The 27,981-nt window shown below is 32.5% G+C and overlaps 1 protein-coding gene across 2 annotated transcripts; it reads left to right on the top strand.

Annotated features, from left to right (window-relative positions):
* The first annotated feature begins 9 nt into the window (after positions 1-9).
* Positions 10-27,872, top strand: LOC128207311 (sphingosine-1-phosphate lyase 1-like). 2 transcript variants are annotated; one of them, XM_052910170.1, is made up of 15 exons: positions 10-63; positions 2,444-2,600; positions 3,251-3,426; positions 3,785-3,824; positions 5,955-6,034; positions 9,357-9,485; positions 10,454-10,542; positions 11,330-11,366; positions 13,244-13,414; positions 14,155-14,301; positions 15,255-15,375; positions 16,425-16,542; positions 17,414-17,560; positions 18,203-18,323; positions 19,515-27,872. In XM_052910170.1, exons 1-15 carry the CDS (start codon positions 37-39, stop codon positions 19,656-19,658), a joined length of 1,704 nt encoding a protein of 567 aa, XP_052766130.1. In that variant the 5' UTR covers positions 10-36; the 3' UTR covers positions 19,659-27,872. The 2 variants fall into 2 exon arrangements, with proteins under 2 accessions (XP_052766130.1, XP_052766123.1); XM_052910163.1 differs by having other exon boundaries at positions 15,255-15,379; positions 16,429-16,542.
* The last annotated feature ends 109 nt before the right edge of the window (positions 27,873-27,981 follow it).

The raw sequence follows: 27,981 nt of genomic DNA, 5'->3' as shown, positions 1-27,981 counted from the left end.
GGGCGAGAATTGACGAGATTGACAACACTGGTCAAAATGGAGGACGTACAGAGAATTGCCAAGGTAATTTATTCAATTATTTGCTTACTGTATTTAAATCATGTTTGAATAACTTTGACATTTTACATCAACAACTAATGTATTATTCGATGTTCAAGTTGAATGAAATTGTCATGGATGAATCACCCTATTTAAGCAGATTGTTTTATCTACTTTTTTGAATGAATGTTTTTTGATAAACAAAGAATTCTTACATAAGCAACTAATTGTCAATGAAGGCAATTCCTTGTCAGATTTTCCTTTTGAATGTATATATAAGTGATATCTTAACACAAATAGTTAAATTGAAAATTTATGTATCGTGAATTTGCAGAGGTCAGAATATATTATTCAGTATAACAATTTGTTATGAAATAAAAAAAACGATTTAAAAAATAAATTAATATCATATTCATTCACAGAAAATTGAAAATGGCTAACATTTTGAAGTAAGTTTAATTCATAGAGACCAGTTGTAAGGCGCAGACAAATGTAATGACATATTCAGCAAAGATTACTGGACGTCATGGACCTATGAACCATGGATTGGCAACTCTCATCTGTGTTAATGCGATAATCTCAAACTCGCGCGTGCAGCGGGATTTCATTCCGAGATCTTACCGTTTGGTCATTTTCGAGACTTCCGACAACGGCAGAATATATACATGTCGGAAAAAATTAATTAAAATTGACTCAAGTGCGCAGTACTCTCATTTGAGTTGAAAATAGTCCAATTGAATATGATTAAAATCACAGTTATTAATTATAATAAAATCTAAAACGAACAAGGCATTATTAGCAGAGTTGGGGGAAATAAACGAAGATCGCTGTTAATCACCGATCGGAGATTGGGCGGAATTTTCCAATATTTGCTGAGCGCGCGCTAAGGATTGTGGATAAATTTTTATTTCTTATCGTTTCATCGATATAGGGCAGTTGCCAATCCATGGTTTATAGGTCCGTGTGAACGTGTGTTAATTTGATTATATATTTATGTGTTCAATCAATGACATATCATTACCGTAAATGACTGGGTATTAGACACACTTTTTTCCCTCAGATTTTGATGCAAAAAAATGCTTGCGTATAATACCCAGTAACAATTTTTTGAACTTTTTTTCTGAGGTCAATTTCAAGCCGAGAGTTTGTTTAGATTTATGTAGAAAGGGATGTTACTCGCGTCATATTGATCGAGTATATACGGGTTAAAACGGCAGTTGAAGATCGGGATACGGTATATCGTAAGACGTTTATAATTTCAACAAAAATATTTTTCGATTAAAGTTACCGTAATTCACCTAAGAGTTCGGGCACTCTTTATTTTTGCGTACCTAATTTTCGGACACCCAAAGGACATCAATCATAACTTTCATAGTTACCAAGTTTCGCAGACGAAGATTATTGATTTTTATCTTTACAATGCCTGGCTAGATTACCTAACCGTATACACCACTGTGACAATTTAATTAGTTACTACCCATCCTAAACGATGTATTGCCTGTTGAAAAGGAAGTGTGATATATTAATTTGAGGATTAAACAAACAACAAGGGCAATCAAGGGATTAAGAAAACATCGACATGGCATGTTTGTAAAACGATCTGCCAATAAGCTTTCAAACTTGTACCACACTTATAGACTCTATGAAGCAATAATCGTACAGTTATACATTAATCCTGCATAGCAATGTCCATGCTCTCCACGAGATCCTCGTGGGTATAACTGTAAGTTATGTGACGTCACACAGTGTGACTCTTTGATCTGAAGCCGATAGAATGTGTTTATTCAGTTCAGTGCATGTATAAAATGGTGTTTTAATTAACTTCATGAAGGATTTACACTTATAGGCGTAATAAATAAGTTTATGACCATTGATTACTACGGATAAATTAATAAGTGGTAAAAAGCAAACATGAAGAAAAAAGGCAGGTTAAACAAACATGGAAATAAAGTGTAAAAATGATAATTTTCTATGTATTCGGAGAGTGAAAAAAATAATTAATTTATGGTGTCCGAACTCTTGTGAATTACGGTATTCAATATTATTTTGAATAATAAATTGAATTAAACAATAATCAAACTTACATATAAAAAAGCAAAGATGGGCACTGTCAAAATATTTTTTGCATAACATAACTTTTCATTCTCGACAATATGGTTGTATGGTTTTAAAGATATCCATCGCCATTTTCACGAAAAAATTTTTTTTGTCACTGTCAACAAACATGGTGGCTGAAAATGCCAGACGATTTTGATATTTTTTCTATGCGTCTTTTAACCAAAAACATAGATTAAAATTTTTTTCTCGGATTTTTCACAGATTTTTTTCCCTGCGTCTAATACTGCCTATCGTCTTATACCCAGTCATTTACGGTAAATGTCATAATGAATTATCATATTTGTAGGATGTGGTAGAGACTGTTGCACCTTACCTGGAAGATGTCCGGGTGAAAGTGAACACCAGTTGTAGTCAGCTGGAGGGATGGCAGATCATTGCCTACACATTCGGACTGACACTCATCCTTGTGTCCATCTACAACTTCCTGTTTGATGAGGAGAAAAGTATGTAGTGATGTTTTTGCCACTGAACCATGAATATGTCACATACAATCTTCATGTACATTAAGTGTATGTTTATCGTTTTAAAATTACTTGCAGTGTGCACACACACCTCAGCCCCTCAATTAAGTGGTCTATAAAAGTTCATGTGCTACAATAGTGGTCAAAATTAGTACAGGTCAGTAAGCTCTACCAGGGTAATATGCTCTATTGGCTTGCTCTTATCCTGGATTTTACATAACAGGGCTCATTGAAAAACGTAGATGCCAAACACTTGTGTATGAACTTGGGCTTGTTCACTCAAGAGTCTATTTTTTCTGCTACACTGGTTCGAGGGCTCAAATTGATTTTGTCAGATTTGATATAATAAATCAATTATTATATATTCATGATTTCATTTTATTATTGCTTACAAAGAAAGTCAAGTTTTATTGACAAACAAGAATCAAACTAAATAATATAATTTTATTATAGATAAATGGTATTGGTTATAATTACAACCTTTATAGTCAATAAATAAGACAATCTGATTGAATTGCATTGAACTAGTTGTAAATTATAAATGGTTGAAACATAATAGCTGTGTAGGAACTGGTATAAGACAATATATTGAATACAGCACATTTATTTCATTGTTTCTTCTTTGTCCTTAGGTCTAAAAGCAAGAGTCAAAAAGTCGTTCTTCAAATTTGTGAAGAATTTGCCAATCGTGAAAGGTATGATACAGAAAGAGGTGGATAAAAATGCCAAAGGTGTTCAAGAAAGCTTCCAGAATGCAACTGGTGGTATGCCATACGTTGTCCAACTGCCGAAGAAGGGAATGTCTGAAGTATGTTATTGAAATATAATCAAAAGTCTTAAAAATCTTAATTTTCAATCACATAATGGTATAGTGGTATAGGTGTCTGCCTCTCATCCCAGAGGTTGTCTGTTATACCTCCTCCACAGGAATATTCTCTTGCCTTTAAAGATAATATCTTAATCACATACATAGGTATATTTATTTTTCTTAAAAAGCTATTGGAATTTAAATTAATATTTTTTTCGTTATAACTGAAAGTAAGAAAAGTCGATCAAGGTTATGATTGTGTGATATCAGTTTTAACATAGTAAACTCATATTAATGTCATTGTTGGCTTTTATTGTCAAACATGTTGCTAAAAATATATTTGTTTTTCCATTTACAGCAACAGATCATGAAAGAATTGGACAAGTACCAAGCCATGGGTAATGTCTATTTTGCTTGTGTCCTTAAAGCATATTTATATGCTTGCAGCCTTAACGTCATTCATTTTATCTGCCTATGTTTAGAGCCATAACTCAGCCCCTTTTTCAATGTCAAAACATACTTTTTTTATCAGATAACAATTATGAGCAAAATATTGTTTTCAGCTAGAAATAAGACCTATAAAAAATGATACGTGGAAGTAGAGTTCATGTTTTCTTTTAAGAATAAAGCTTATCTCAGTATTTTCTCTATTTCTATGGCACAGTTTGTTTATTTCAAGCAAAAAATGTGATCTCTCAATTTTAATCAAAACAACACATTTTTTAAGTCAGAAAGCCCACTTAACCATAAAAGGGTGTAAAAAAACCCAATCCCGACTCATTTTGTTTGTACTTTGTGATCATCTTAAAATAATGTTGTCAACTTTTTTTTGTGTCAAATCTGTCTTAAAATAACCTAATCAACCATTCATAAAAAAGTCTAGTTGAAATCTTTGCAAACCAGACTTGTTTAAAGAATAAGATAACAATAAAATAAAAATATAGTGTAAAATGAATGTAATTGAAATAAGTACTGGGTAATGATATTTTTTTCTATTTAATGCATTGTACTTTCGTTTTCTCATCCATTTACTTGAATTTTAACCATACTGAAAACGAAGTGTTATCTTAAATTTGCTGACCACATGTTCCTTGCCTGTCATAGCAGGGTGATACAGAAATGTACAGACTTTGGTCATTCAGTGAACTGACCAATGATTACATGTAGGAGCTGATAAAAGTACTCATATACTCAATTCAACATTATGAGGCGCTTATCCTTAACTCTGAGGTCAAGCAAGAGAGATTGTCAAAAAGAGACTAATGTCAGTTTGTAACATTACCCCAATCTGTTTAATGGTATGTGTAATACTCACTGATATATTAATACCGTATTTCTCCTTAGACATACATAGGCTGAAAGAAGTGAAAGGAGCCTTGATGGGTAATTTGGCTGATTTAGGGACTTGAATTTAATGAGAACGGGTAAAAATACATCTTATTTCTCTGTGAATATTGTATCTGCCACCATTTGGTTTTTAACCCTCCTGCAGACATCTTTTATGTAACTGGCTATCATAGGCTATTTTTCTGTATAAGGTTACACCGAACTAATATAGGCTATTTTTCTGTATAAGGTTACACCGAACTAATATTTGTAAATAACAAAACTTTGGGAAATTTGCAGAAAGTAAAATTCCACAAGCCCCGTGTGGGTCTTAAAATGTAATTAATAGCTGTGAAAGTTTATGTATTAAAAATATTAATCCCAGGGAAGGACAGCAACCGTAGGAAAATATTTGTTTAATTACTAATACATGAACTAATAAGGTCTATAAACTGCTTATAAATTGTTGAAACTTGGGTAAGTTGATCAATAAGTCTGATCACAGCTCAATAAGTGAATTGAAACAATAATTTAAGCCAATAACTAGAACAGAGTGTTCAAGAAATTGGGCAAGGGTTGGCTTGTTTGAAGTAATAAACTTTAAGGACAAATTGCAGTAGTACAATAATGTTTTCATGATGTGGTATTTTTAAAATTGGTGGAAATACACTGCTTCAACTCATTGTGCTTTCAGATGTCTCAGCCTTATTACTGCTCGACTTGATAAAAACAAACACAGAAAAACATACTAATGATAAATGTAAAGAAAATTCATGATATGGCCATATAAGGACGATTATCTGTTGATTCTGTTAGAAATGTCTGTAAATATTAAATAGAGTTGGGAAAGTTAAAATCAATAAAAGAATTTAAGCACATTGTATTGCTTGTTTTTGAAACTGTGAATAATGTATTTGTAGAGATAAATTTTCTCCAGGTTTTCTTTCCTTGTCACAATATATAAATACATTAAAAGAGAAAAAAAATCCCCTTATGTAAAATGTTTATTATTATGAAATATGGCCTCTGGCCCAGGAATGTATACATCGAAGCATATATCAATATAACAGATGTTTGTGAAGTGCATAATTTTTGTTACATTGATCATATTTTGTAGAACTTGTGTACATTCATTTCATGCATTGCAATCTAAACCTTTATTACATTCAGTTAATGTTTTGCTATTTATGTTATACTTTCAGTGGAGATTGATTGGTCAAAGGGAAATGTCTCTGGGGCGGTGTACAATGGCAGCAATGAGCTCACAGAAATAATCACTAAGGTAGGCGTGTGCTAGTGTTAAATGTACAATGGCAGCCATGAGCTCATGGAAATCAGCACTTTTAGCAATTCAGTAATCCGTTTCAGCCATTCAGTATCACTTCAAGCCACTCAGTATCACTTAAAGATATTCAATATCACTTTTCGCCATTCAATATCACTTTTAGCCATTCAGTATCACTTTTCGCCATTCAATATCACTTTTAGCCATTCAATATCACTTTTAGCCATTCAGTATCACTAAGATATTCAATATCACTTTTCGCCATTCAATATCACTTTTAGCCATTCAGTATCACTTTTAGCCATTCAATATCACTTTAAGCCATTCAGTATCACTTTTAGCCATCTAGAATCACTTTTTTGCCATTCAGTATCACTTTTATGTCATTCAGTATCACTTTTTTGCCATTCAGTATCACTTTAAGCCATTCAGTATTACTTTTAGCAATCTAGAATCACTTTAAGCCATTCAGTATTACTTTTAGCAATCTAGAATCACTTTCAGCTAGGGATGCAAACGAATATTCGAATATTCGAATATTCGATCAAACGTTTGGTATTCGAATGTCAAAATCGGTATTCGAATATTCGATGTTTTTTTTGTTGAATAATAATAATAATAAATATTTTGCCTACAACTATGTTGTTGTATTTAAGATTCGTTTGTCTTGTTTAAACAACGATTGGCCCATAATGCCAGAGGTGTGAATGTGATGACAATACACTAAACACGCGACATGTATCATTTAGGGACATATCGTCGGGTACCATAAATAGTCCCCGTGTTTTTACAATAACTAGCTTAATGTAAAAACACGGGGAGTGACAGAAAACGACAAGTGACAGAAAAAAAATCCAATTATTTTAGGTAAATTGCTTCTACCAATTAAGAAAATCTAAAATAGACTAGTTCCCAAGTTGGTTTAGTTTTTCCGTAGTTTATATATTATAGGTCAATCCCAGAACGAGGCTGCTCGTCCTACGGAGACTCTCCATTGGCACATAACGCCATTTGACCCAAAATCCATCTAGGTTCACGTTGTTTACAAATATGAAGGCAGAGGAATATTAATAAAAAGTTTTTGTTAATTTTTCTCTGTTGATAAAGTATGACTTTTTGTCTTTCTGAAATGAAGAATTTCAGAGGCTCATTTGGTGTTATTCAGGGTTCGCCACGCGTAGTTATTACGACAAGGAAAAGCTAAAATGCCCCGGCTATTACTTTAGAGAATATTATAAAAGTTTACTACAACTTTTAAAAGATGTATTTTGGTAATCGAATATTCGAATATTCGTTCGAAAGAATTACCGAATATTCGAATATCAATTTTGCCATTCGTTTGCATCCCTACTTTCAGCCATTCAGTATCACTTTTATGTCATTCAGTATCACTTCTTTGCCATTCAGTATCACTTTTTAGCCATTCAGTATCACTTTTAGCCATTTAATATCACATTACTCATTCAGTATGACTTTAACCCATTCAGTTTCACTTTTTGCCATTGAGTTAAAACTTTTTGCCATTCTGTATAACTTTTTGCCATTCAGGGTTTGCCAGGGTTTTTAGGGTTTGTCACATGATGGCATTTCATTCCATTTAGACTTAGGATGATGCATACTTATTTAGGCATTAAAAATGTTTAAAAAGTGGATTAAAGTTGCATGAAAATAACCCCATAATATCTGTCATATAAATCAGCATGACTGATATCATTCTCAGTAATGCATTTATGCACCAGTCAATTGTAACCACGCACCCCCCCCCCCCCCCTCCAAAAAAAAAAAAAATAGCGGGGAATTGACCTTACCTAGGGTCCCTGGGGTGCTGGGACATTTGGCGGGTATTTTACCAGCATTTTGTCCCCGCAGGGCTGGGATTTTACCTGGACTTGGCTGGAATGAAAGTCAAAGTCCCCGCTATTCCCCGGACCTGGGGGGCCGTAGTAACAATTGACTGGTGCATTAGAATATGTATTCTGAATATTAATTTTTAATTTTTTATACTAAAACCAAATACAGGATTTAAGAATTGAGGAAATATTAACAGCATATCTCAGCTGTTTGTATGTCATTTTGGCAGATGTCTGAAGTTGGGTTAAGCATGAAATTGCCTTGCCGTATCAGTAATGACTATAGCTGTCAAAAAAGGATCAATCCTATACACATGTGGTTAATGTTCTTGTTGCAGATTGGGGTTAATATGTCTACTACCAGTGCACTTACCGTTTAGCAGTAGAATATGGTTGAAATAATTGGCAATATTCTTATTACAACTAGGGCCAAGAGGCCGTTACAGTGTAGCTGAACTCACTTTTTTTATATGTATGATTAAACGTTGTCTGATTACTTAGGCCAGCAGGATATTGTTAGGACAGTTTGACCTATTCAGATAATCCATTACAGCTTTGATAGATAAGTCTGACATCGAACACAAGGATATACTTAAGTAAAGCGAGGATGAGACAGAGATATAATTAGAATTCATCTCCATGATTTGAAGCTTTTTCGTCCAACTGAAAAAATATCAATACTGCTTTGATAAGCAAAATTAGAAATATCTAGAATTGATCAAGGTGATCAGATTTAAATTAAATCATGAGAATCGTGAAAAATGATTTTATTACCATATTTATTTTACATGATATATAGTTATAAAATATTATAATATGTTATACATATATATATATATAAATATATTATATACATAAAAATTATTACTTGTTCCATCTATGTTCTTTCTAATTATAACTTGGATCACCTTTCCATATAAAAAAAAATATTGAAATGAAATTTAATGGTTTGTTTTGATTTAAAAAAAATACCTTGGAAATTCATTTTTAATTTTCCTGATAACATTCTCCATGCAGATGTATGTTTTTCAGTTATACATGCCAGGAACAGTGATTTTTATTTGGTGCAATTTATTGCCCTCTAAAGGCTGTTTCCCCTTGCGAAAAATGTCAATTTTTCTCAAAATTTTACATTTTTTTCCTAATTTGATTAATGTAGATTAAGTTAATGAATAAAAAAAGCAATGAATCTTTTTGAAATATAAACAAAATCTTGACAAAACTTTACCTTATATTACCGTAGCTGTTTTGGCCAGATTTTGTATTTTTCCCAAATTCAACTTTTTTTCCCAATTTGAAAGGCACAGGCGGTAAAAATAATTCCAAAAAAAGTCACTGGGGAAAGATAAAAAGAAATTTTTGGAAATATTATAATATAAAGTTTCCATCACTTGCTGTCGGATGACATTTTACCAAATGGATTTTTTGCTAAATTTAAAAATAAATAATGTTTTAATTTTGTATTTCAGGCATACAAGAAGTTTGCTTGGACGAACCCCCTTCACCCCGATCTGTTTCCAGACATCAGGAAGATGGAGGCTGAGGTTGTCCGAATGTGCTGTACTATGTTCAACGGGGATGACAACTCATGTGGCACGGTAAGTTACTGGTAAAATTATCTTTTTTTTGAGGTGGCAGAATTTGCAATTGGCTCTGTGCAAGTAAGGTAAATGTTAAGTCATATATTTTTGTAGTTGGGCTACACTTGAAAAAAATTCTTGATATTCCCCAAATGCAGGTCAAGTCTGTCCCATTGTAATGTTATATGTTACAATTTAGGTATAATAATTGAATTAAAGCCAGATTGCTGTCAATGACATGACGGTATTTATTAAACTTTCCTAACTTAATCGATTTCCTGAAATATCACAGTGAAATTTAAAACAAAGTATAGTCAAATTAAAAGAAAAGAAAACATAAATTTAACAGCAGTATACAGTCAATTAGAGCCAAGCAGGAATGCTTACCTTCGGTAGAAAGAAATCAGACCTTTACATTAAGTTCGAGCCAACAAGGAAATCGAGCCAAGAGAGTTTGGGCCAATAGCGTTTGACTATAGATATTTTCAGTTAAAGCATGAAAAAGACTGTTTATTTTTAATAAAAGCATGAAAGTATTTCAGAAGTTATTAAGGAAGTTATGTAGTTGTAATATCATATGAAAAGTGAGATACTTAAAGCTGCATTCTCACAAATTGAACGTCTGGACAACTTTTTTTATTTTTTGTCTTGGAACAAGCTAATTTTTGCGAAAATCAATGGAAACCAGTTATATTAGACTGCTGACAAAAAAAAGGCACAGATTTTTATATTTAAGTTCATAATTGTAGTTTTGTGCATTTTCCTTAAACTGTTAGTAACGGTTTAAGCCATAAAACATTAATTTTTGATCGGAAATATGAAAATCTACGATCTGAATTTTTGTCAGCAATCTTATATCATTGGATTGCAGATATTTACGCAAAAATTTGCTCTTTCCAAGACAAAAAAAAAAGGTAAATCTGTGAGAGTGCAGCTTTAAATTAGGAAAATGACTCTTTTTTTTTAAATTTCCTACTATTTTGCAGGTGACCTCGGGAGGTACAGAGAGTATTCTGCTAGCGTGTCTTGCCTACCGCAACATGGCAAAAGAGAGGGGAATCAGATACCCTGAAATGTACAAACCAGATAATAACTATAAAAAGGCTTGTATTTTTAGCTGAAAAGAGGTCCTTTAAATGAAGAAGTTTTGTTGGTTTTGTTTCTGAGAAAAAAGTCGAAGTGTCCTCAGAGGCATTGTGGCATTTTTTTTACAAATCTTTAGTTTAAACTTTATATATTTTACAACGATTGTGAAGAAAACTGATAGATTATACTAAGTCACTCTCGTTGGCACGATGTTGCGCGAGAGTGTGGTCTTAAGTTGTCAGGAAAACCTGAGTACATGTAGAAAACCCACTTGTCCGGCTTGGTGACCACTAAACAAACTCACACGCGCCTAGGCCGGGAATCTAACCCGGGTTGCCTTGGTGAGAAGCGAGTGTGCTAACCACTGCGCTAGCAGGACAACCATCTCTACAAATCTTTGACCTTCACACATCCATTTGAAACTTGGTACATATGGTGAAAGAGATAACCCTCAATTGTATTGCAAGGCCCATTTCTAGGGATTTCAATTATTTTATAATCATTGTCAGAGTTTGCTTGTTTTTGTCGGAAAAAAAAGTAGCTCGGCTTTTATAAACTTTTATTATGATTCTAATATCCAGTCTGTTTCCTTGCCTTTCTCTTGTTTCAAATTGATGACATGTTTAAGTAATATTTCAGAAGAAATGAATAGGATCTATTTAGACATAGGATAACAAAAAAATATTTTTTCTCATTACTTTTCTAGTAATTGAAATTTTACATTTATTTTTACAAATGTGGAAACATAATCTCAAATTTTGAAATACATGTTTCAGCATTGCTCCTATTACAGTTCATGCGGCTTTTGATAAGGTGAGACATACTTGCATAGTTATGATGATAATATAAAACTGATGTATGAAAGGTTCTTATTAAAGAGACTCACGAATGTTTTTGGACGAAAAATTAGTTTTCCTGGTAATGCATCTGAAAACTCTTCTTTTATTGCTATTTTACTCTATGATATCAATTTGCAGAATTTCTTGTTTGTTATTGTAGTGAAAAAAGTATTTTGGTTTTAGTGGGGTGCACACCCATTCCAAATAAGTCAAGGAAATAAATAAAAATCTGAGCCCATGACCACTAGGTCACCAGGACTTATTCAAAAGTGATAGATATTTTCACCTTTTTACAATACATTGAGAACATCCCATGATAATGTCAATCAACCAATGATGCAACAACAAAGCTGATATTTAGTGACCATTAGCATGAATGGTCACTTAAAATAATAATGTAATGAAATTTGTGGCCTGGAATGGAGATATTTGAGCAATTATAAAAATTGGCTAAAGGGTTTCAGCTTTTGGTGTCTTAGTTTAACACTCCTTATGATTTGCCAAACTTCGTCATACAAAAAAGGTGCATTTTACAAAAACATGAGCGAGTCCCTTTAAGACACAGCATTGAAGACAAAATTGATTTTTTATTTACCTTTTTTGGCTGGCAGGATTTGATACTCAAGTAGACCAGGATGCTGAGACTCCTAAATTTAGGCTTGGACTCCCAAGAGTTTGTGATATGGGTGTTAGTCATACTCCCAGTTCATGTAAAGGAAGACTTCAATAATCAATACTGTTTTGCGTTTGTTAGCATTTTTGTTAGTTTCTGAAAACTAGGACTCCTAAATATAGGCTTGGACTCCAAAGAGTTTGAAGTATGGGATTTGTCATACATCTAGTTCATGCAAAGATATATATCAATAATCAATGCTGTTTAGCAATTGTAAGTATACTTGTTGGTTTTTGAAAACTTTAAGAAATTATACCACCAACCAACAATCAGAGTTATTATCTACCCCAGTGCTTTAGTGCATGAGTATAATTTCAATTACAAGGGTAGTGGGTGATGGCACAGTTTTATAACATGTTGCCATGGACAACGTTCAATAACTATCATGTATTATATGTGAGTAACAATGTAATTTATCAGCATGTTAGTAATTGAGTAGTAAGCTCTGTCAAAGTGTTACCTTTTTACTTTTTTATGAGGTTAAATTGCGAGGCAAAAATAAGAAAAAAAAATCTCTCAAACAGATACTTGTTTATGGTTACTTTGAACGTATTGGTTAATTATTTTCCTTTTTTTTTGTATAATCATGAACTTATTACTGATCACTGGACTTCTAGATCATGTTTGAAATTCCTACCATTTGTAAGCTGTTAGGCAAGTGGACTCCTTAGCAAAAATACAATGTGGTTGGTACCACTTATTGTTATAGATGAGAATATGTTTTTGCCCAAAATATGCGGTAGAAACCTGATGACTCGAAATCCAAGGGTAGGGAGAAATTACTTCAAGCCTCGCATATATCGAGCCAAGCGGGAATGCTTACAAAGTTTTAAGTTAAATCAGTCCATTGCATCCAGTTCGAGCCAACGAGGACATTGAGTAAAGTGGTATCAAGCAAATGGGTTTTGACCGTAGTACCAATTTTATTGTTAAGTTCATTTTTAAGGTTTATCGTACTAATGCCATCTGCCTGTAAAAGAAAAAATATATGAAGAAACATACTATCAAGTATCTGACAATTTCCCTACATTAATAAAACTGTTAGGTGATTGGAGAATTTGAGTCTTACTTGCTTAAGATAACTTCAATATTTGATATGAAAGGCGTATATAACATATCAAAATAATATTATAATAATTGTACTATTGAAATAATTTTTCACTGCTTTATTCACACAGGCAGCAGATTTTTTCCACATGAAGCTTACCCATATCCCCGTCGACCCGAAGACGTGCAAGGTTGACGTCAACAAGATGAGACGTGCCATCAATAAGAACACCTGCATGCTGGTTGGGTCGGCCCCGCAGTTCCCACACGGCTCTATTGACAACTTGGAGGCCATTGGGGCTGTAAGTGGCTTTATGTGCTTATATATACATGATTTTAGCTTGTCCCTTCTTTCAATAAAAAAGTTGAGGTTTTGTCACGGTCTCTGTGTTTTATTCAGTTTTGTCTTTGTCATATAATACATATATCATTTCAACCTTGAGACATAAATAAAAAATACGTTTAAATTGTTAGCATGAAATTTGGTACACATGTTGGCTGTGACAATGTGTGCTCTGTTAGCAAGTTTTACAACTAGTTTTTGTAATTGTAGAGTTTTGCCGCTTGACCAAGTGGTAAAGGCAAACAATTTACTATTAGTTTAGCTATTAATTTATTGCTTGTCCACATCTATTGACAACTTGGATGCTATTGGAGCAGAAGTGTCTCTTTGTGCTTATATATACATGTACATGTTTATTTTCAGCTCATCCTTTTTTGCCGATAAATGTCAAGGCTTTGTCACAGTATCAGTGTTTTCTTCATTTTTGTTTTTCCTGTTTTCATTTTAATCTAGAAACATAACTAAATAATGGGTTAAAATTGTTAACATCAAATTTGGTACAAATGTTGACAATGACCACCTTGTTTGCAAGTTTCAGTTAATCTAGCTTTCATATATGTCGAGTTTGCAACTTAGTCTGACCAAGTGGCAAAAGCAAACAAATTGCTGCCGATTTTGCTGAGGATGACTAATCATTACAAGCAATATTTGAAATTTTGATTTTAAGGATATTCATTGTTTTGTTCTCTGTTTTCCCAGCTTGGTGTGCGTTACAACGTCCCAGTCCACACAGATTGCTGCTTGGGCGGTTTCTTGGTGCCGTTCATGGAGAAGGCGGGATTCGATGTTCCAATAGTCGACTTCAGGGTGCCAGGTGTCACCAGCATATCGGCCGACACGCATAAGGTACTAATTAAAGCTTGTTATGCATTAACGTTAAACTGTAGATTACTTTTATTTTGTCTGGTCTCTTTTTCGTGATTTTGTTTCTTGTGTATGCAAGGTTTGACTTGTTTAGAAGTCAAATTACCTTATATACTAAAAGCAACAGTGAAGTGATAAGACTAAGTTTTTAATGTGCGACCTAATCAATCTTGCAACCTGAGCTATTTATGAAAAATTGGGATCCTTAAAACCTTTTGATGTTTCTTATGTCTATTTTTGGTGTGTTTTTTTTATTGCACTCAGAAATATGTTAAACAATGTCAATACTGTAGATTTTGTAATTTTGAAAGGATTAAAGTTTCAAAAACCAATAAGGTTGCAATTTAATAACCTATCATAATTTTAAACTGTCAATGTCTGTGATTCAATGAGGTCTTTGCATACTTTGCAACTTTTATCCTCACTTTATAGGCCAAAATTAGAAAACGACGAAAAAAATAACACCAGTAATTAACCCTTAGGCTGCTGATGGCAATTTTAAAGGCTTTGCTAACAGCTTGGAACCAGACCAGACACCGAGTAACTCGGCGCCTGGTCAGGTTCCAAGCTGTTTGCCACTCAGTCAATATATCCCCAAAGTTTTAAGTAAATTGAAAGAAATTTAGAATAAACCAGACGACATTTTTGAGCGGACGACAATTTACCCAGCATGCAAAGGGTTAAGATGCATAATTATAGAACTACACCAGGAACTGTTGTCAAAATGTACAATGTTTGAGTTCTTAATGTGTATCCCTTCATGAAAACATGCCTTACTGTCTTAGAATCACATTGTTTAGCTACATTGATTTGTCTTTTTTTGGTAAAAACAATTTTAATAACTATCATAAGACAGTTCATGCTCCCATCCCTTGTTGTCAAAAGTCGTTAACAGTGCTATGATTTGCCTTGAACTATCAATCTCTGTTTTTCAGTATGGTTTTGCCCCAAAAGGATCATCCGTGATCTTGTACCGGAACACAGAATACCGACGAGGACAGTTCTTTGTTCAACCAGATTGGCCCGGCGGCATTTACGCCTCTCCTACCCTTGCAGGCAAGTACCCATAGTTATAAGATGGTTTACAATATTTAGATGAGGTAGGCTTAGTAAAGAGTACAGCAAATATGCCTCTCCTATACGCTACACATGCAGATACCCATAAATCTAAGATGTTAAATGTTTGTAGTAAAATAGTGTTGTCGTTTTTATTGTTGTTTTTTCTTAATTATCTTCTGTTATTTTTGTTTTTTCTTTTCGATTGTTTCTACTATTTCGCTTTTGTAAGTAGACATCGTGAGAACTCCCATAATTTCAGTAGATATCATACTCATTAAGGACTTCTAGGTTGATATAGATTTCCTTCTAAAATGAGTACTTGTTTTGTTGGTATTGGTTTTTTTTGTTTTTGTTTTTTTTTTGTTTCTTTGGTTTTGCCTTATTTTGATACCTTAAAAATTTTCTTAATCAATCGATTTAAATAGCAATATATTGTTAAATAATATAAACGACAGTATGTTTTATTTCAAGACACAAACACAAACAGTTTTGATACTTACTGTCTTAAATGTACTCCGATTTGATATCCATAACCTTTGTGTTGCAATGTATATATATATATTATTATTTTAACCAATAAACGGGCCATCGGAAATGGTTCCAAAAAGAAAAAATCTAAGATAATCTAAGATGTATAGCAATATTGATCTAAGGTAGGCTTGGTTAGGAGTACAAAGAACATTTTTTACGCCTCTTCTACCCTTGCCATTGCCATGTACCCGTCTAGGTCTCAGGTGGTTAACTATAATGACCGCTTTGTTAAAAACTTTTATATTTGACAAAATTTTAGGAATTGTGTTAAATTGTTATTATATTTGTCAGATTTGAACTAGCACATATCTTATGTTTATATATATTTGTTACCGTATTGGAAGTTTTAAATCAAAACAAAGGAACTATTTGACAGACCTAATCATTAAATTAAAAAAAGTCAGAAGGATGGCCACACTGGTTTCCATGAGCGCAGGAGGACGCTTGCAAAATCAGGACAGGGCGCAGCACCTTTCAATAATTCTTTAGCTTTAATGCTAGTTATCTTATCTTAGGTAGCCGAGCCGGAGCCATCATTGCCTCATGCTGGGCGTCCATGATGCATTTCGGAGAAGATGGGTACGTCGAGACAACGAGGAAGATCATCGAGACCACGCGATACATCGCGGACAAGTGAGTCCAGTTAATTTATCATTTAGACTAGTTCACTTATCATTATGTGTTTTAGACGAGATGAGTATGTCAATATAATGAGAAGAATTATCGAGACCACATAATACATGGCGGATAAGTAATACTTCTTTTTTGGGTTGATTCTCTTTTTTCATGTGTTTAAAAAATCCCTCCTTACATCTTTCTCATGAATTAGTTTTTACATATGCATGACCCAGTTGAGTGAGCATCAAAGGAAACGTGTAAACAAGCTGGCATTTAATCGTACATGTGAGTTGCTATATTAAGAAAAAAGTACTGTAGATCGAATTCTCTAAGCTTGTGATTCACCAGTGTCCAATTAGAGCATTGCTTTATTGTACAATTCTGCTTACAGAGGTCATGAGAGGTCGACTGGTTCATGCAAAATGAACACAAATTTTATCATATAGAAAATCAAGCGGGAATGTTTAAATAAAGGATTAAACATTTTATCGATGAGGTTAATCAGTAAATGAAATATTTGATCATTCAGTGCGTGGTTTATGAAGATGTATATAGATGAAGAAGATGTCTCTGGTAGAGATGGCTTCACTTTACTACAATATTTTTTGCCTCTCGTAAATCTTGTACATTTTATAATTGTGTAAATTTCAGGCTTTCGATGATAAAGGGTGTTTACGCCCTTGGAAAGCCAGACGCCTTAGTGGTTGCAAAACGTTTTATGACTTCAATGTCCCTATTTCTTTATATTTGAGCACCTCAATTTCAGGCTGTCAAAGATTAAAGGTATTTACGTCCTGGGAAAGCCGGATGTGTCAACGGTAGCTATTGCATCAAATGACTTCAATGTCCCTATTCTTTTCTTTATATTTGAGCACCTCAATTTCAGGCTGTCAAAGATTGAAGGTATTTACGTCCTGGGAAAGCCAGATGTGTCAGTGGTAGCTATCGCGTCAAATGACTTCAACATCTTCCGTCTCTCTGACGCCATGAACGGACTAGGCTACAGTCTCAGCGCTCTCCAGTTTCCGTCCAGGTATGGTATAACTAGATATAAAAGATGATTTGAAATTGTTTTTGTTAGTTCTATCTTTTAAAGCATTTTATTTTAAGAAGCATTTCTTTTTTATTGAAAAACTTTGTACTAATTATATATGTTATAAGAAAATTTACTGATCAAAGCAATCTAGTCTATATTTAACCAATCACACACACAAAAAAAAGTTATTCCGGTTTCAAGAGTCAAAATCATTGATCAAGAGTTTATGAAAGCCCTATTTTATAATTTACCAAAATAATCATTGGTAATGAGTGGCTATGGTTGATTGGTTAGTGTATCAGATTCCCGAGTTCAATCCCTCCCATAGCTTTGATGGTGATTAGTACAGCTAATGATAAATAATTAAAGATCACAAGTACGTAGTGGATTTAATTCCTGTATAAAGTTAATCTTTGTTGCTATTAAAGCTCTTTTGTTCTTTGCTATAAAAGCTAATCAGAGCTTATGCTACTTGTTCATCATTGCGACATCACATGTACATAGTTGATTTAATAAATATACAAAATAAATGTTTGTTGCTAAAAAAGCTTTTTTGTTGGACACTTTAAAAGATCTTTAGATCTTATGCTATCTGTTCACCATTTCAACATTAAATCATTTTTCCCTTTATTGTGACAGCATCCATCTCTGTGTCACCCTTCTCCACACGAAGCCGGGAGCGGCAGATACGTTCCTTAACAACGTGCGAACATGCGCAGCCAAGATCATGAAAGACCCAAATGCTAAATGCGGTGGCATTGTAAGTTTAGGATTATAGATTATTTAAAATATGATCTTTCACTTGAAAGTATGGTACTTATTATTATTTATATTGTATAGAGGAAGCAAGAGATTCTTATGTTTCTTTATAAAAGGTAATTCATAGAGCAGAGTAGTGGAAAACCATATAGAGCAGAGTAGTGGAAAACCAAATAGAGCAGAGTAGTGGAAAACCATATAGAGCAGAGTAGTAGAAAACCTGATAGAGCAGAGTAGTAGAAAACCATATAGAGCAGAGTAGTAGAAAACCATATAGAGCAGAGTAGTGGAAAACCATATAGAGCAGAGTAGTGAAAAACCATATAGAGCAGAGTAGTGGAAAACCATATAGAGCAGAGTAGTGGAAAACCATATAGAGCAGAGTAGTAGAAAACCATATAGAGCAGAGTAGTGGAGAACCATATAGAGCAGAGTAGTGGAAAACCATATAGAGCAGAGTAGTGGAAAACCATATAGAGCAGAGTAGTAGAAAACCTGATAGAGCAGAGTAGTGGAAAACCTGATAGAGCAGAGTAGTTGAAAACCATATAGAGCAGAGTAGTAGAAAACCTGATAGAGCAGAGTAGTAGAAAACCATATAGAGCAGAGTAGTTGAAAACCATATAGAGCAAAGTAGTAGAAAACCTGATAGAGCAGAGTAGTGGAAAACCATATAGAGCAGAGTAGTTGAAAACCATATAGAGCAGAGTAGTGGAAAACCATATAGAGCAGAGTAGTAGAAAACCTGATAGAGCAGAGTAGTGGAAAACCTGATAGAGCAGAGTAGTTGAAAACCATATAGAGCAGAGTAGTAGAAAACCTGAAAGAGCAGAGTAGTGGAAAACCTGATAGAGCAGAGTAGTGGAAAACCAGTGCCTTTGATACCAACTGTGTATCAGTTCTTTTAAGAATATGAAAATAAATGGGGTAAATGTATAAAAGGATTATTACAAATGGCCATTAAACCATGCTGTGATTAACGATAAGTGGCCACAGTAATAGAAGTATTTTTTATTTTAAAATTAAACATGGGAAATTTTCAGTTTAACAGTTGGCCGGACAACCAGTGTAGACTGCAAAGGCAACTTAAGCGGAATTATTTATACATTTGTTTTAAAGAGACACCAACATTCCTATATTCTCTAAGGGAGTATCGATTGTTCTAACAATTTTCTGTATTTTTCTTACTTAGGGTGCTATCTACGGTATGTCACAGTCCATTCCTGACAGGTCAATGGTGTCGCAAATTGTGGGCCTGTTCCTGGATGCCTGCTACAACACTAAGGATCCTGAGGATAGCGACAAGAAAGTTCAGAAAACTAATGGGGTGCACTAATAAATGAAACAAGAAAATTAATGGGGTGCACTAGTAAATGAAATGGCAAGATTATGAAGTGCAGAAGTAAACGAATAAAAAAGGGTATTGGTAAAGAATGAAAAAATGTTGGGGTAAAGAACTACTTACTAAAAGAACCAAAAAAAAATCATAGGGTACACTTTAAAGTGAAATAAACAAATGTTATGACAGTGAATAAAAGCACTTTTAGGTGTAACATGCTTGTATAGAAAAGGATTTTTTTTTAAAAATGAAAGAAAAAGATTTTTGATAGAAATTTGTATATATTTTTGTGCAACAAAGGCAGAGAATTTAGTTTTGCAATACTCAAAGAATGGCTTTTATACTTACTGTCTGCAGTATGCCTCAGTATTTTGATGTTGTCTTTTTCCTATAAATGGCCAAACGCTTTCGATAGATATTAATTTTTTGTATTATTGTGAGATTAGGTAATGAAAGGAAATTTTTGAGTTCTTATAATATTAAAATTATCTGCTTTAAGTAATCATAGTATTTGCATATTTTTTTTAAATGGCAACATTTATGACTGTTAATCGATTAATTTTAAATACCACCTATTTACTAGCAGAAAAATAATCAAACTAGCTGTAGCTATGGATCATTCGTGCCATGATCGTATTAAGTATCATATTATAATAAAGTGTTTTTGTATTAATCATGTTAAAGATGCATTCTTACCCCCAATTAAGATTTACCACAATTAATACAATTGTTTAAATATACCAAAAAGGATGAATACATTTCAAAAACAATGGTTCTTATAAAGGATACCGAGTTTAATTTGAACGAAAGGTTCAGAAAACATGGTATTTATAACTTATGGAATGATAATAGATCACAGTAAATCTTTTAGCACCCACCAATCATTTAATATTTTTGCGCTTTCTGCTCTTAAATACACAGTTACAATCTTGTTATCAGTAATTAATCCATCAATGCATTATTTAGTAAATTGCTAGAGATGTATCACTCAAAATTTATGTTTGTTATACATGTGTATGTATTGATTTTGAATTAGAGTGTCACTTTAATTAAGAACATACATGCTCAAAGAGGAAGCATTTACCAAGCACTGTTAATTAGTGTCTTAATATTTATGCAAAGATATTTTTCATTTCTTTTTTCAATCTACGAGGGTTGTCCCAAAATAGCGTATTATTGTTAAAGAACTTGAACTTACTAACAGATTCAGTTAAACATCTCTTCAAGTACATTTACATTTATATACATGTAAACACACTGGTCTTTTTACTTCATTGAATTTTATCGATTACCTGTACAACGCTTGAAATTCAATTTTTGCAAAAGGGAGATATAGCCTACAAGCCCTTGCAAAAATAAATATAATTTTCTTCAATCCTCTTACATATTAGCCTTGTATTTATGTCAAAAAGAGTCATCTATTAACATAATGGTTATAAAATAACATTCTTTTATTCCAACTGCTAAGAGAAGATTTTATTCAAAATGTTCGGTTAGGCAACATACTAACATTAACGCAGTGTGGGCCAAAATGCATCTCTATAAAGCATTCAATTTTGTATGCACAGCCATGAAATTTTCATGCAGTTTATAATCTATGAATGATAATACTAAAGACTTATATAGTTGATGTATTGTATTGTCTATATATTGTCTTTTTAAAACAAAAATTGTACACTATTTTGGGCCAACTCTTATACTTTAAAAAAAAAATCTTGAATATCTAAGCTGTGTAATATTTCATGCACATAATGCACATATATATTTAAACACTTCTAGTTAGTCCTATTTTTTACTACTTTACTTTCAAATGTACCTTGTCAATGTCTTGTCAGGGGCCAATCTTAGTCATTGTATCGATGGCCTCACTTAAAATGTCGAAGCTTCAAAATCCCATGTTTTTAGTTGAAACGTTTTTAGAATTTAATCTTGGTTATTTGATCATTCATTTTTCTTCAAAATACCGAAGTTACAATTTTTCGTAATTACAATTTCTGAAGGTTGTTCTTCTCTGGGATGTCCAATCATTGCTTGACATTTTATCACAAGATTTTCTCATTTAGGCCATAAATATGTTACCTGTAATTTATCATTTCCTTTGTATGATAGGAAATATGTAGTTGTGGTCTTTTACTTTACGACGGGTTCAACTTTTACTTTAAGAAATGTTGATTATATGACGAGGGTTTCTATTTACCGGTATTAATGTGTAAGAATTTGAGTGATGAAAAGATATGTTGAAGGTACGTTCATCCAGGCCTGGATAAGCATGGGAAAATTAGTTTCAGATATATTAAGAAAGAAGGATAGTTTTATCACAAATCTTAACTTGAAGGATGAATTATTGAATGATTAAATGTGTTTAAATTGTTTATAACCAGCTCCGTAATCATTTGACAGAATGCACATTTAATAAAGTGTGAAATAATTATATAAACAGACAGACTTAAAAATGCAATACATAATTTTCGAGAATATTGTTTAACACTGTGAATTGAAATTACTCTGGTGTATGTAAGGTGTAAACAGCTTGATTAAGATTTTTTTTTTCATTTTTGTTTGAGCTGATTTTTATCATTTTGTGCTATTTCCACAAATTAATAATTTTTTCATACTATTTTTTTTCTGATTGAAGTATTTTATTTTTGTTTAAGTTATTTGTAAGTTGTTTTTGTTGTTTTATGTTTCTGTTATATATGTATCTTATAGTTGACTTCTAATTGTGTTAATTCAAGTGATTGATTTATTCATTAGTTCATACATATATGATGATTTATTAAGTAGCTTATACATAGATGTCATCAGTGGACATTTTGATGAGCCCTGCAGAGGACATGATATTATGCCTCAGTATCGGAGGGCCATTTCAAGAAAGATCTTGGTCAATATTAGTCGTCAATTAAAATGATCTTAGCATCATATTTTCATTATTTAGCTACGTTTTTAGCGAATTTAACTCTAGCAAGTACATAAAGTTAAGGAAATAAAAAAATCAGTTTGTTGTCATTTGTGACATTAATACAGTTTTAAAATTATTGAAGCTATGACTAAGTATTTTATTGAAACGCCCCCTAGACAACTGTTGCTATTTTTAAGGGACTCTTTCATAGATTGAGAAAGTGCAACTTATGGGGGAAATATTTTGCTGGCCTCAATTGCAAGTAATGATAATTGTTTATAGTAATAATTAAACTAAGTTATTTGATGCTTGCATCATGCAGGTTTTTTTTTAAAAAGGGTCGTATCTTATCTTTGATGTCGTCGATGTCGAACTGCGATTGGGATTAAATGAGCATTTTGAAAATGGTTTTCCAACCAGCGCAGGTTAGGTTCTCTTGAAAAAAAAAAAATTGCCAACATTATGACAGCTCAGAATTTTTTTTAGATATAAAGTGTTTATTAGTATACAGTGCGTTTTGGTGCAGACCTATAAGACAGTAACTTTAAAATACATTGATAAGTACAATTGGCATCGTTGACTTTTAAGCTTTTGATGGGCTATTCTCAAAAGGGTTTGAAAGGAGTTTCAGCTGTGCTCGTATTATATAATTTAATATACTTGCAACGTGACTGCCTACGGTATATTCCTAATATAACAAACTCCCCCGGACCCTTCATGTTTATACGATTCTATGTTTGGCAAGTTGACAATTGGATTTGAACTGCATCTGGGTTACTGAGTATAGCTTAGTTTTTGTGAATTTCACTGACAAATTCCAACTTTCTTTCTTCAAGCTCTTGCATTTATTCCTTATATTTATTATTCGTCTACTAGAAAGAGTCACCACATCATTGTTCCGTGATTTATATCTGACAGTAAATAATGATAAATATTACTTGATAAAACTTTTAAAAAAAAGGACCGTATGTCTATAATACATGTATGATTCATATAAAAAATGATTGTTTTTGATAATTTTTTGGATAAAATTGTTCATCATTTACATACTTGTAGTTAGCTTTTTAAATTGTCTGTATATAATGGACCGATTGTTCAGAATTTGTTAAAGCTAATAATGTTATTAAAGTCATCGTTGTTAACTTTCAAATCGTTACTGCTCTGGAAGTTTAATAAAGACCCCCAAGTGATCGATAGTATCACTAACAAGGTAAGAGACAACTACTTAAGCTGTACCTGTTTTATTTAGAAATACATAAGCACATTTAAAAAAATTATACATTTAGAAGGTAACGACGATGTTGTTAATCTAATTGTTAACTTTAACAAAGTTCTGAACAATTGGCCTTATATTGTTGTTTTGATTTATTTTATAATCATGATGTCTACACAAATTACCATGACTCGGATTTATTTGTAGCCCCTCCTGTAGTCATTGTTTTTTGTTATATTTTATTACGGAATTAAGGGGTTGGGATTTTAAAGAAGGCAAGTAAAGAAAGGAAAGGGTAACGCCAAACCAGCTATTTATTGGTTGTTGCTATAAAACATTATTTTTTGGTATTGAAAAACTGAACTAAAAATCGTGTCATACTAAATACAGTAGAGATATGTAATAAAAAGATATGCCAAGTTATAGCAGTCTTTAAATAGGGGTTCTAAAATTCCTGATTAAGGGGCTCAAGGGGCAATTCTTTTTAAGTTGGGAGGGGTAAGCTTGGTCTTAAGGTCTCCGGGATGCATTTCAGGTCTCGGGAATACCCCAAAATATTTTCATAACTTAACACAGTTGGGGCTTAAGTCCCCACACCCCTGGCAATTTTTCAGAGTTAATTATTAGCCGTTCAGCCCCCTGTTTAAAATTGTTATTGTGATATTTATTTGTTATCTGATGTGAATGGTTGATTGACAAAATTCTCCCATAACCGGCGACTAATCTCTCCATTATTTTAAAGTGAACAAATTCCACTTGTAACTTGTAAGAGTCTTTGCAATTTTTTTAGTGTAATAGTAGTTAATTGTTAACATCATACGAAAAAAAGAAAATTACTATTATTATTTTCAGTCTGACAAAATCTACGAACAAAAATATAAAGGACCTTGTATCAAGTTTCAAAACATTGGGGGATTTTTCCGTATTACTCAAAAACTGGTGTTTTCGGGCGTGGGAAGGGTTTTCAGGGAGTTTTTCGTCTTTACCTGGACTTTAACTGTACATGCCATTTCAATGCAAGCTCATTTTACCATCTGATTCCTGTTTTTCTTCTACACAATTGTATAATTTATTGTTACATTGATTGGATGTCTTGTTTTTTTAAAAAGGAAAGAAGAGTTTTTTGCGCAAGAAGGAGTCACCTTATTATACGCTTTCCAAAATCACAATGCAATGTCCTCCAAATATTCACTTTTTCTGTTTGTTTTAGCTCATCTGACTAAAAGTAAAGGTATTGTCATTTTAAGCTTTGGTGTAAAAATGTCAGCATCAACATAGTGCAAAAACATTACCTTTCACATAACAGGGAAACACTCAAGAAATTCAATTAAAACTTGTTAAACATGTTGCCAGAGATAATATGAAAATGCATAGCAAAGCCATTAACTCTGACTAAAAAAATTGTCCATTTATGCCCCTATTTCATCTTAAAAAAAAAAAGCGAACGAGAGTTGGTTTTTAGCTCCTAAGCAAACCATTCATTTGAAAAAGGGATGCATAATGGTTTCATATATGTCTGAAAATCATTATCAAACACATAATGATATTATTATTATTATTATTATTATTATTATTATTCAAGAGTCATTTGGGATGACCAAAATTACAATCAAGGACTTTAAACCAAGCATTTGTAGTGACCAAAATTACAATCAAGGACTTTAAACCAAGCATTTGTAATGACCAAAATTACAATCAAGGACTTTAAACCAAGCATTTGTAATGACCAAAATTACAATCAAGGACTTTAAACCAAGCATTTGTAATGACCAAAATTACAATCAAGGACTTTAAACCAAGCATTTGTAATGACCAAAATTACAATCATGGACAAATCAACACTTATTAATATGATAAGAGACATTGGTTTTGAAAGAAACAATTAAAAAAAAAAGAAAAAGAAAATCAAAATGAGCAGTTTTATAAATATTTATGATGAGCATACAAGTTTCATATTATTAGAATATTATATAAGGAAGTCTGACAATAGGGTTTTTGACATTTTCATGTAATTTCATCCTTAGTAAATGTCTAGTCTTTTTTGTTATTAACAACTTTCATAATCAGACAAGTCACATTAAAAGTCATATGACCCCTTGTGTATGTTGTTATCTCAATGGTGATTTTTCTTTGACCTTTGACCTTGACCTTTTCAATGTGTAAAGTCAAGTTCAAGGTAAGGTTTTTGAGCTCTGTGTGTTGAGGCATTTCTAATAAGCTATTCTCTAGTCATGTGATTCCATATGGGGAGTCAAGTTCAAAGTCATCTACAGTAACTCGTAATATCTAGCAATATCTTGGGCTTTCTATGTGATATAGACATTGTCCATTCCTTTCTTGCATGGCTTTGTTTCATGCAGTGTTGTTGTTCCCATACTGTCATCTGTATCAGTATGACCTTGACATATCTTTAATTTTGTTCATGGTACGATAAATTGTGCTGAAACATAAACAATACGTATCTTTATTTATGTTCATGGTACCATAAATTGTGCTGAAACATAAACAATTCTGCTTGGCAGTTATTTATGAGCCAATAAAGTGTTGTTCAGCACAAATGGTTATTAAGGGCTTTTAAGCCTTGATGCTATAGAAACATATCTTTATGTTGGTCTGAGTCAACAGAGTTACAATATGTTTAACTTTTTGAATGTTTACATGCATACTGTATGTTACAAGTCTCCAGTCTTTACAACAAACGGCTTAAACTCTGAATGTTAGTTTTTGATAAGAAACTGATAAATTTTATGAGAAAAATTGAAACATTATAGAAAAATATACAGTAATTCCATGGTGCAATAATATTTTATTGAATGGGCATTTAAACTATGTAAATTATTTTTAAGAACCTTAGCATGTGATAGATATTTGTTCCTAAACATTATTGGCAATGGTGGAATTTTACACTTACAATAAAAATAGTGGTTTGTTTTAAACTTATGATTGGACAGGTCAGTCCTGAGAGAAATGGTGCTTTTATTATATAATTTTATATTCATGTTCCATGTATTTCTTAATTATTCAATCACGCTACTTCAATCATAATATTTTCATTTCCCTCAATTCTAGGAAATGAAAATACTTCTAATATTTTGTTGAATTCCATTTGTGTGCGTGCATAATACTTATAACCAAAATTAATTCATATCTATAAATGCTAAGTATTACATTGGTTTGTCAAAAATTGAATTAATTCTTATGGCAATCTGATTAAAAGCATATCCTAACAAAAGCTCTGCCATAAGAATCTGAGGTCATCTACCCATGACCTTTCCATCAGCCAATCAGAGCCCTTCGTATGCTTAGTTGTAATAAAAAATGCAGTTATATTTATATCAATATTTTGCTGGGAATCCAAAATTGTTTTGGAGATTCATATTTAAAGACTTATCCACAATCTTGCTTACATGCTTGAATAGATAGAGGGCACAACTTTATATCAAATGACCCTGGGTTTTTTTCAATTACACTGTATTTTAAATAGATCAATTTTGTTAATCTATTTGTGTATTATTGGCAACAAATGTTGATGCTGACTATGTTTCATTTTGAAAAAAGAGATGAACAAAGATTATAAGTACTGTAATACATAATGCGTAACTGACATTTTAAACAGATGAGCTTAAAATAGCAACTGTAAGGTCTGTGTAATATCTTTCAGTTAGCAAATAAGGTCATGACTTCTGTCAGTTTGTTATGATAGGATTTAAGACTAGCATAAATGCTTATATACAATATCCAACTTTGCACTTCTTTTGTATAATTGTATCAAAACAAAAGTTTATGTATTTTAAAGTTGAATCATATAACCTTTTCATGTTTGATTTTCTGTTATGCAGTTGCATTATATTACTAATTTCTTAGCTTACATTTGATATTATTATTGTATTTTGTGATTGATTTGGAAGAAATATTTCATGTACAAAATTATGCTGTCAATTTCAATTGTAATTAGCTTCAAATTTGTCATTTGTAATTTTAAATAGAACAGATACATTTTTTTTCTGATTAGGGACCTTTTTGTAATGATGTGAACTATTGTATCAATGTTGTAAGAGAAATGACGTGAAATGAGAAATAAATATCCTTATTAATACAAGCGTTTTTTTCTCTTATTATTTGGTGTCCACTGGCGTAGGTTCAAATACCCACTGCATAATGATGCCTTGGCATTTCAATACACCTCAAGTGGGGCTTATAGAAGTAGT

This window comes from Mya arenaria, chromosome 2 (genome assembly GCF_026914265.1).
Source record: "Mya arenaria isolate MELC-2E11 chromosome 2, ASM2691426v1".
Classification (NCBI taxonomy): Eukaryota; Metazoa; Mollusca; class Bivalvia; order Myida; family Myidae; genus Mya; species Mya arenaria.
This window is presented reverse-complemented; position numbering and strand designations above follow the sequence as displayed.